Genomic DNA, 11944 nt, shown 5'->3' on the forward strand with positions numbered 1-11944 from the left:
CGCAGAATACTTTACCTGATATTAATTAATATTAAATGCAAAACGTCGATATTTACTTACATATAGTATATAAATAATAAGTATATGGTAAATATTGAATCAATCTATGGTTGCCCGGCGCTTAGTAAGCTCTAATTGCTTCTCTAAAGATTTATATAAAATTTTGCCTTGGTACTTATATTAAAAAAAAAAAAAAAAGTTGAATTTTTTCTTTTTTATAGTTACAATAATTTTATTTATTTTTTTATTGTTTTTAATATTAATTACTTAATGAATGTATTATTATTGGAAGTCAAAGTTTAATGAATTTATTTTTTTGAAGTGAAGTTTCATTTTTGTTTTTTTCATATTTGTTAAACTACAAAATGACTAACTTCCTAGTCAATTTTTTTGTCATTTTAAGCTTAAATTATTTCTTCATATTTTGGTTAGATATAAGTTTATTAACCATTTATTTTATTTTTCTTAGTTAATAGTTCTTGTAATCCTTCCAAAACATGTCTTTGAATCAATTAATTTGTTTGGGGGAAAAGTCATATTATAATATAATCATAATTTCAAACATGAAGAAACAAATAATATAAATTATTATGCTTTCGAAAAATATTTATAAAAATAAGAAAAACTTTACTTTGTTCTTAGAAAAAGAGTATCTTTTTATATTAGTAATTGAAGTAGAACCTTTTTTTTTTAATTTTAAAAAATTATCGTCTATGTTCATAATTTTATGTATATATAAATTGAAGGCCTACTTTTTGTATATACTGTAATTAGTTATTTTTTTTTATGTTTTTTATTGTCAATCCTAAAGCGTTTAGTATTCGTCCACATTAAGCGTTAAAAATCTCATAAATCATTACATTTACTATAAATGTAATTATATAAACCTTTAATTTTCTATCTGATTTTATTCAAAAACTTGAACCACTTAAGTAAATTTAATACACTCTTCCAATAGAACCTCTTTCTGATTAGTATATTTTTGGAGCAGGCTCAATGAGAGACGACAAGTAGGTGCACCAATAGATTTCAAACAAATTTTCAACTGATAATCGGCTGCCCAGCTAAACCCCAACTAACTTCAGCGTGTTTTGTAATTAGACATTACAAAGTATGGTCACATGCATTAGGTCACATTTCATGGTGTGGTCACGGAAGGTAATCACACAAGTCTTTAAACTTTGTGAGTATGCGCAAAGTAATTAAAGCGTTCAAAACTAATCCCACTTTTCGCTTTAAAAGTATTCACAAACCAGTTGGAAACTATTTGCAACTTGCTTATTTCAACAAACCTTATAACAGTGACAAAACGAATCAGAAGTTTACAATTGTTGAGGTTTTTTTTTTAAAGCAGTAAAACTGTTTAGTCCAGTTCAAAATTACTGCGAGATGTACTCGGAACACCTTTCCGAAGTTTGCCAGTGGTACTGTTAGAAGTATTCGTTGCCCCAAATTTTCCAACAGGCAAACAACTGAAAAGTGTGTTAGGCTACGTTTATGTATTAATGTCATCAAAAACAAATAAAATCAAGAGGTTTTTTTTAATGTTTTGGATTGGGTGAGCGATGAAGTATTTATTTCACTATGTTCCGGAAGAACTTCAGTCACCGGATATTTTTTGTTTTGTTCCTCTCATCTAGGGAAGACCCCTATGTGTTATCTATAGGTATTATCTAATTCGATAAATGACAAGACATTTTGAGGTAGACGTACATCACTACGAAATTATTGTGATTTTTCTAAGAAAGACAAACTATAAGTATCATTTATTTGTAAGTTTGCAATATTAATTCCATTTTTTCTTTTTTATTTCAATAAATTTAAAATAATTTTTAACAGGTTAAAATTTTGATAACCAGTAATTGCCTAAATGTGAGATTTTTAACTGGTAAAACGTGAGAACGAATACTACTCCGAATTCTTAGTGACCATTCACAACGATATGTATTCCAAATTTTGTCATCCAGAAATTTCTCAATAGAACATTTTCTTTAAGGTTGTCTTGCTGTTATTTAGTGTGTCTTAATCTGCATAGAATTAAAATTTTATTGATGAGTGTATGGAAAAATAATCAACTAATTTATGTTAATTATTGTAGTTTTTGTTTAAAGAAAAACTGAAATCTTTAAACAAATTTGAATTTTAATGTCTAAATAATATATTTTTAAAATAATTATAACTTTCTGAAAAATCAAGGGATGGTGACCCGTCGATTTAGGCAACAACAATTAGTGACACCGTATTGGGCCCAGACATTGATCTTAAAGACACCTTTCCATTCCAAATTCTAGTTTAGTTTCAATACAGATTTTTTGTTGTCAGGGCCAGGTCGTACCGTTTGCGGTAGGTAATGTCGCCAGAGTGAAACATTTTTGAGCTAGATATTAAAAAGTTTGAAATTCTGTAAATTTGATAACTAATTATTAATAATTTTTATAATGCTTGCAAAAGAGAACTTATAATAATAAGGTAACTTCACTCTCTGCCGATGACGGTTCTAAGTTGGAACCGTGATTCAAAAATTAGTAGTGTAATTAAAGCGTTTAAAACCAGTCACGCTTATCGCTTTAAAAGTATTCACAAACCATTTGGAAACTATTCGCAACCTGCGTATTTCAACAAATCTTTTAACAGTGACAAAACGAATCAAAACTTGGCAATTGTTGAGGGGTATGTTAGTTGAAATCAGGGTGCATACTTCTTTCTTCCCTAGTAGGGTATGTCTGGAATTGGATCTGGCGCGAGGGTTGTCTCTAACAGACAACTGCAGTCAGCATGCTTCCTCTTTATTCTTCCGTCTTACTGTTGGATTTTGTAAGACATCCCTCAGTCTTGTTTTCCATGACACCCTTCTCCCAACGTCCAGCTTCTAAATCCAATGAACAATCCTTACATTAGGAGTTGTGTGATGAGTTGGTTTATACCAAGCCTCGCTATGAATTTTTTTCAACTCTGAAGAGGTTAACTGTGCTCCAGTATCTTTTTAAATCATTTTTCGAAGTAGGAATCTAGCAGAACTTCTTTGAGAGCCACAATGGCCCTGAGCGTTGTAATCTTCCTCATTAGAATAACTTGCAATCATTTCGTTGTTATTTCCACTACAGCTGGTTCCGAAGGGACAAATGAGCCATTGATTATAACTTATAATTTTATCGTGCCAGATCGGGGCTGTTCTAAGCTTGAGCTCAATTTCGTTATTTTCTTGAATTTTCTGGAGTCGTGGATATCAATTTTAAGAGTACTCTGTTTCGGTTAACTGAAGCTAGTATTTGACGTGTTTTTTGTGCCAAAATCAGCTACTTATTTTTCAGCAATTCACAATAGAGGTAGGAATCATGGTTTTGCCATCTGAGGTAATCTTTTCAAAATTCCGAATCACACTTCACATTCCTAAAATAATAAAACTCATTATTAATTTTTACCACCCGAGCTAATTGGCCATTGCAATCTGTCAGTATTTTTTCTATATCATATAACAATTCGATGAATGAAAAAATAAATATTGGATTTTCAAGTAGTTTTTGCCAAGTTCCTAACCAACGCTCAGCTTGTACCACAGTCTACTGCCTTTTGGAAACTGCCTTCATTCTCTTCACATTATATTTGCTCAGAGGGTAGTTATGCTTGATGCAGATTCCATCAGCTTTTGACAATATTCCTTTTTCTTTATCTTACTGACATTCTTCTCTCATTAACGATGAATAGTAAGCTTAATCCAACGGGTTCTTACTCTATAAAGTTATGTCGCTAGCAACGTAACATCAAGTAGCATAAAAATACCTGGAATCACAATTAGAGAATATTGTTTTCGCAGGAAGAGCAATTTTACTAAAAGGTTCGAGTAATTTGAACCCCCTCACCCCCCCCCCCCAAACGGCTATAATGATTTACTTTAAAACTTTGTAAACTAAGTACATTGATTTCTATTGATTATAAAATAGTTTTAATTATCGACTACTAAAAATTTTTTATAAAAGAGTTTGTTAGATTATAGCGCCTAGGTATTTTTGGCCTCTTAAGGAATATATCTGATACTATTTTTATAATTTTGTTTATGAATTATTATTTTAAAATAATTTGCGGGTTAATAATTTTTTTTTAATAATTGAATGACTTTAATAACAATAATTCATAAATATATTTACCTTAATAAAATAAATATACTTTTACCAAAGCTGTTGTTTTTTGTGTTCATTTTGATTGTCCAAAAAATATTTATTTGATTAAATTTACATTTGTCCATGTATATTATATTCTTCCATCATATAATTTTAATGTATATAGTGTAAGATTCACTTCCTTTTTTTTTTTTTTTTTTTCTGTATTCTTGTTTTGTGATGTTCCAATAAATATCACTATTGTGCCAAGTTTAAACTTACCTAATTCAACCACCTTATGTAACGAAGTATGTAAATGTTGAATTAATTTTGAGTACTGAGGAAGTAGAATGAGAAAGTATTATGATCGTTTCAAATGTTTGAAATTGAGTTTTCACCACAAAACCAATAGATTGAAAATGAATTTTAGATTGTTAGATTGTACATGTTTGAAATTTTCGTAGAAGGTACCGCAAGTAATAAACTTGTCACCTTATTGTCATGATAAGCTTTTTTCTATAAAATTTCTTTTATGGTCTTTACAGACTTGTGCTTGTAAAATTTCACTCCTTCCATAGTAATGTTCATTGATTGACAATTGGTTATTGATCAGCAATAACCTCATTCCCTTAGTCGTGTCGAGATTGCTGAAAAGAAATGGAATAATGCGTGGAACTGATTAAAAAGTTGATACTGCATGACGTTGAGTGTTACAATTATTTCCCGGACATTTAGTCTGCTTGAAAATGAACAAACTGACAGAATGTCCTTCCAGATTCTCACATACACTTTAGCTTCTATCTTCCAGCTTTCCTATCGATCCTAATTTGTCCGCCCCTTAATTTCTTTTGCATTTCACTCTTCTCCATCTTCGCCGTATGACCTATGACCCGTCCAGCTCAACAATTTAGAATCCAAAGATGTGAGAAGTGCTGTTTGGCCAAAGTGATCTGTCAAATCGGTACATTTACATAGTGTGAATATTATTTATAGATTTTTGTCTGTTGAATGTAATTCTTCATTTTCCGATCTTACAATACTCTAATGATGCGACCATAAATAGTTCCATCAACGTGATGTTTTTCTTGATAAGATGGTATAATGTCTATCAACCGCTGAAAACTAAACAAATCAAATATGGATTTTAAATTTTGTTATTTCTTATCAATTATTTGTCATATAAAAAGTGATGTATGGGAAGTCAACTAAAAAATAAGTGTGCTTTCTTCAGCTTTTCTCTGCAATTGAGCCATCAAAACGAGACCCGAAATATACAAAGAGAAAAGAAAACTAATATAAGTAAACTGACAACTAACTTCTTTTGAGAATGAAGCCCAGAATTGCCAAAAAAATTAACGTACATGCAGTAAAGAAGGTGTCTTTAAATATATTTTCCCCGAAATTTGTATGTATATTGCTGCAATTAATTAAGCTGAAACAGTTGACTTTAATAAAAGCATTCTCTATGTAAAGGTGATTATCTTAAAATAATTTGTGTGCACGCAGTTCTTCACATGAAAAGTTAGAAAATTTAAAAATGACGTTTTACCACTAAAAAAATGACATTTCTTAAAAAATGTCAAATAAGACTACAGGAACTTTTTAGTAGAAATAATTGAGGGCGTTAATTTAAAAAAATTATATTTATATATATATTTCTGTGGATTACAATAACGTTAAGTTTAAATTATGTTCATTTGCTGTAGCAAATGAATTTATTTTCGTAAAATAGCCGGCAGAATGCTCTCATGCCGTAATTCGTTTAATTTTAGTGTGCTTCTTGTTTCTTTAACACCGATTAGTTGTAAAAGTATGAATCCATGAATATCCACAGATTCAGGATTAGGAACTAACAAGATTGACATGTAGGTTTTTTAAACGGCTACACGTAACCATCCATTAAACTAGAGTATGCTTTTATCAAAAATATGTTATCTTCTGCTATCAGTTTTTAACCTACAGCTTTTAATTAAATTTGTTTGAGCCTAAACAGACAGTTGCAAAGTGATAACGAAGATAACAATTTTAAATGAAAATGTTGAAGTTATTTTATTTAGACTTACACAGCTTATTTTAAAATAAAGTAACTTAGTTGAGTTGAGTTTTAAGTAATTAGTAGGTTAGGATTCACGACACCATCATATAAGGCGTAAAGGCCTGCCGACAAAAAGTTAGGATGAGCAGAACATGAGATAATTGCAGTAAACATGTGGTATGTGAGTCATAGTTTGTTCTAGAGTATCTTTAACCAGTCAGTTGCAAACTGGGAATCAAGATGGATCGTGACATAATCGGCGAAATAACGTCGTTAGATGGAGAGAATTTAGGAGATATATTCAAGAAGTTTTATTTATATTTGGTTGCTAACAGAGATTCACTTTCTACTCATAAAACACACATACTCGACCTCTTTCACCCTAAGGACAATTTACAGAAATTCTTTAAGCTTAAACTGATAGATAATTGGCAAAATAAACAGGAACTTGTACGTCTATTTGCAGATGAAGATATATTCTATACTTGCCAAGCTTTGAAATGCAAGTGGTTCTTTACAAGTGTTGAGATTAATTCCAGTGAGTTTGTTAACAAATTCTTACCAAATTTATCTTATAGTACACGATTAAAAGTAATAAAACAGTATTCAAAGCATTTAAAAGATATTAACATAGCAGAGGACATATACATTCGTGTGCAACAGCGATATGGAACTCAGAGTGCACTAACAATGCTTCCTGCTTGTAGTCCAAAGTTTGTGGGTACCGCTTTGCTTAATGCTCACACTCAGTTGAAACCTGCAGCAATTGCTCCATTATTTAGGCGTTATCCGGAAACTGTCGTAAATTTTTTCCATTATATTTTGGAATGCAAGGCTACAAAAAAGAGAGTATATCGCAATTTTAATTTAGAAAAATATGCTTATGTTTACGTTCTAATTGCTTCTAAGTATCCAGAACGCTTTTTAGATATTTACGTCAATTACAATCGTTATTTACCCTGTACACAGCTGGGTAACAGGACCACTAAAAAAATTGTTAAAGCTAATGCATCACTTATTATTAACAATTACAAGGTGTTTAAAAATATCCTGAAGGTGAAATGTTTAGTCAGGTGCATGAATTCCTTCCAAATTGAACAACTTCACGCGGCATGTTTTCCTGATACAGTGGCGCAATTTTTTGAAGAATATTGGAACTTTGATGAACTTCAGCAGTTAACATTACACATGAAAGATGATGAGAGACAACAGATACTACTTAGAACCTTTAAAAAATGTTATGGTAAGGAATTCAACGTTATAGATTTTGCCGAAGTTATAGATCTAAGATTAATGCTTTCAATACCAATTGAAATGCGGATAAAGTGGATTCTATCAAAGTTGTCATCAATAGATAATGATAGCAAAAAAGGAGAGTTCTTAAGTTATTTGCCTCCTGATAGAGCTTTGCCAGCATTGAAGAAAATAATAGGAAGGCAGGAGGAAATGAGGACCAGGGCATACCTGGTCAAGTGTATGATGCTTTCTGTTAATCGGTACAATAAATCTCTAAACTCAATACTTGATTGTATCACATTCGTTTTGCGAAGGCTTCGAAATGACAATGAAATGATAAGACAGGAGGTTTTTAGTGAACTGGTTATCATGAAAGAGGCACTTCTCGGTCTTCCATCAGAACAATGGGACCCTATAGATGAGCTTGTGGACATAGTGAAAATGAATGAGGAAATTTTTAATTGCAAATACTATCTCCAAAATGTGTTATCAATGAAAATTCAGAGGTATTTTGCAGAAGGTGTGCCAATAGAGGTTCATTTAAAAGAATATTTATATTTTCAGTTATCTACTGACAGTTACTATGATTTTGAGCTGTGTAAAAATACTCCTCATGAGAAAAAATGTTTGGAATTTTTCCTTTCAGAACTACAAACATTACCTTGTTCGGACGAGAATCTAAAAAGGTTTCGACAAAAAACATTATTTATATCTTTATGCACCTATAATCTTAAACACAAGAATAATCCAATTAAACATCCAGAATGGTTGCTGACTTCTGTAGAGCAATTATTACTTATCAATGAATATAATCACTGGGATAAAACATCTATATTAAGCGCAATCTGTAAAGATTCATACTTGAAGAATAGAATTTATATGAAAGTTTTTCCACGATGTATAAATCCAGATATTGCTACTTACATTCTACACATTCAACCCAACAAAATTAGTGAACATAAAGAGGCTGTAATGAAAGAAATTCTTAATTCTTATACATCTCATGAATATATTAGACTTTTTAAAAAGATAACTTTGTATAGTAAATTTGGATTGCCGCAAGAAATTACAAAGCTGTGTTTGTCGGTACTACAGACTGAGGAAATAGAATCTAAAGGCTATTATGAAACCATATCAAAACCAAATGCTGTAACTATTCTTTCAATCCTCATGCCAGTTCGCGAATTCATTCATTTTATTGAGCAGTATAGGCCCATAAAAGCGCAGTTAGAAAGATATTCTGATAAGAATCATCTGCAGTACAAGATTCAGAAAGCAATAGCGTCAAGTTTGAAATATGTATCCAGACCAGTGGAAATATTATATTTTATAAAAACGTTTGCTGTTGGAGATTATTTAAAGCTACTAGTCGGTACTATAAGCAGCATCTGTTTAAAAGTGGCCGAAAAAAATATTTTACCTTTGCTTATTCAATGGTTAGATTGTCCAGTATCCTCAAGAAAACATTTTATAAGAGCTTACTTCAAAGTTGCGCCTATTTCTGATGCTGGAAAATTGGTTGTTTCATTATTAGAAAAAGAAAGTAATATCTCGTTAAGACATCTTCTGTTAAAACAGATGTTTAAATACTTCCTCGCAGAGCCATCTAAAGAAAGTTTTGCAATATTTAAAACTGGTTACGGTATGTTGAAATCTGAAGATGTTGCGGCTATTGATGATTTGTATGAGATCAGGATTGTACCTGATTCGTTTGTTGAACCATTTATTAAGTTGTTGTGGGAAGTTGTAGAATTTCAAGAAAATTCTTTGGTGGCAAGAAATAAAAAGAATGTGATAGACATGATATGTGCCGATATAGTAGGCCTACTTTCTGAAGAATTTTGTGACTGTTTAGTTGAACAAGTATTTTCAAGTCCTACTTTAAGTGAATACATAAGCTTTATCACCATCTACCTTGTATATGGCCCAGACGAAACTACTCAATTATCAAGACTACAAAAAGTTACATCTTACCTAAGTGTAGTTATTGCAGAAAAATGGAATGAATACAATTTAAATCGCCCAAATGTGTTTCAGACAAGAGGTGCTATCTTTGGGTTAATAGAAAGTATATGTCAAGAGAGTTTGCAAAGAGGACAGTTTAAAACAACTCAATTATTAGAGAAATTAAAATTATTTGTTCTTTCACAAATTCTAACTGCAGATATTCTGGATATTTTACTACTTCTAGAAATCAGTATTTTCATCACAAAGAACGATAGGGAAAGTGGTTAGTACTTCATGGTTTTTATTTACTTTTTCGTACCACTCGTAAAACTAATTATTTTATATTTTTGAACATGTTTCACCTACATACTTTTGTTAAAATGTTTTAAAAACTTCGCTAGAATGCAGGTTTGTATAAATAAATAGAATTCTGAAAGTGCAGACTATATGAATTTCTAAATTTCAGACTGCTTTTGAACGACTCTAGGAATTTTCTTATTCTTAGTACAAGGTGCGCTAATGAACGTTAACACATCTGTTTTATTTGAAACATTTAACCAAAGTTTACTGGTGCTTGCCATAGTAGCAAAAATTTTTACATTTTATTTTATTTCATTAAGTGGCTTTTGTTTAAATATATAAATCTTAGCATTTTTTGACGATCCTACCGGACAGTTTAACCTTCTTTTTCCTCTTTAACCCTCTTTTCTTATTTATCGGGCCGACACTTTAGAGTCAGAGCACTATCCTACGCTTCAAAGGTTCTGCGAGCGGAGTCCTCAGGCCCGTACCTTTACTGTAATCCTATGTTTCCAGTAAATTCGAAACATTAATGTTGTCCTTAAATTAATTAATTCTGTTCTATAGACCTAGTTAGAGCCTGCCTTAGTTACCTGAAATCTCCCAAGTCCATCTAAATGAACTCAAATGAGTGCAGAAATAACAGAGGGGATAAAAATTAACTCCAATAACTCCAGATCTGTGTAACTTTCACCTAAACACCGAAATTAAACTGTTTAAATAAGCTATGAGCACCAAATGCATTGATGTAGTATAAAATCACAAAAGAACCACGTTCCACACTTTACTTACAGCCATTATACAGGGTATTGTAGATGACCTCACATCCCATCGAGTTCTTAGTTAATGTCCTGTACAGGACACACTTCAGGATGGGTAACTTACATCATCTTGTCAGAGCACAGAGTACATTAAGGGCTCTTTGCAAAACCGATTCGGTGCATATCCGAGAATTCTGCTCATATGCAAAGAATGCGATTAATTGCCTTCAGCTAACGTCCGGGGAATTAGATTAGTAAGCTCACTAAGGGTTTCCCATTGCTTCCCTTCAGCCTCGTTGCTGTGGGTTTCAAATCTAAGAACGAAAAAAGCTAACTTAAAAAGATAACTTGATGTTTGGTTGAAACTTCTCTTTAATTATTTCGAACCATCACTATTTTATACTGCAAGGTACATTTAAAGTATTAATATTCGAGGTGGATTATCATCAATGTGAAAACAGTTTCCTGGTTTTGTTAGAACTAGATATCTGACCCTGTATATTTATATCCTGATGTATTCATAAAATACTTGTCTCTCTATTTATTTTAATATATTATTAAGAAAAACAAACAAAGCTGAATGTTTGGCGAAGCACTAATGTCAAAAAAAGTGAATGTTGTGAGTGAGTAGTTTTCCTCTCCAACATGCGCACTTTTTATAAGAACACAAAAAAATCTTCTTTTTTTGCAGAAACATTTGTCTTAGATGTGGCCAAATTTTATGAAGAATTACTGGTTGAAAACAGTAAAAGCTACGGTGATCAGATAATTACAACAGTTGTATCTCAAATGCCTTATTGTTTGGCGAAATCAAAACACCAGATAGCCAAGGTTCTTCTAAGCAAGCATACATCTTATCAAGCTCATTTAATGGCAATCGAATTAGTTGGCACAGATATAAATCATGATCTGCCAATGTATAAATTTTTTGTTGACTATTTACTTTCATGCTCGCAGCCTTATGTGAAAACTGCAGCTGGAAAGTTTTTAAGAAACTTAAATTCTAGCATTCTAGTCTAAGGTAAAGGAATATTGTTGTGTTACTTCATATGTTGTGCTTTTTTTTTTAGATACATTATTTGCTTACTCTGAGAATCTAAATTTAGATTCTTCAGATTTCTTTTTAGTCCTTTGAGATTGTTATCTAGAGTCTAATCTTGATTTCTAAGTAATTTCTGTTTGTATTTTACTTAACTTCAGCAATTTATCTGTGCTTTTTTTTTTTAATTTAGTTTTATTGTAGTTTATGAAGTCAAGTATGCTATAATTTAATGTTAATTTTTTAAATATTTTTTGTTTTGTTAAAATAAAATATTTTTAAAGTTTAAAATAAAATGTTGAACAAATAGTATCTGAAAGTTTTAATCGCCTCCTAATAACACTATATAAATTATATATTTAAGGTGGATTGTGCTACTTTCTAAACCTAGTTGGTCAGATGTTGAACTGGGACTCCCAGTCTAGGAGTAAAAATCATTATGTGCAAGTGTATCTATTGTTAGATTTTCCGTTTTGTCCAGTTTTCTTCTAATAGTCTAAATTTTGTCTACATAAATAGTAGGCATGTC

At 31.3% G+C, this 11944-nt stretch overlaps 1 protein-coding gene and 1 long non-coding RNA gene across 2 annotated transcripts; one reads left to right on the top strand and one right to left on the bottom strand.

Moving 5' to 3' along the window:
- Window positions 1-4035: 4035 nt before the first annotated feature.
- Window positions 4036-8929, bottom strand: LOC141460704 (uncharacterized). The gene is made up of 2 exons (XR_012462305.1): window positions 8789-8929; window positions 4036-5219 (listed from the first exon to the last, which is right to left on the bottom strand). It is a non-coding gene; the product is annotated as an uncharacterized lncRNA (long non-coding RNA).
- LOC141460660 (uncharacterized) lies at window positions 5975-11727 on the top strand. Its single transcript, XM_074140884.1, has 2 exons — window positions 5975-9598; window positions 11068-11727. Exons 1-2 carry the CDS (start codon window positions 6373-6375, stop codon window positions 11394-11396), a joined length of 3555 nt encoding a protein of 1184 aa, XP_073996985.1. The 5' UTR covers window positions 5975-6372; the 3' UTR covers window positions 11397-11727.
- Window positions 11728-11944: the final 217 nt, after the last annotated feature.

This window comes from Rhodnius prolixus, unplaced genomic scaffold (assembly GCF_049639745.1).
Source record: "Rhodnius prolixus isolate KJV_2025 unplaced genomic scaffold, Rpr scaffold_6, whole genome shotgun sequence".
Lineage (NCBI taxonomy): Eukaryota > Metazoa > Arthropoda > Insecta > Hemiptera > Reduviidae > Rhodnius > Rhodnius prolixus.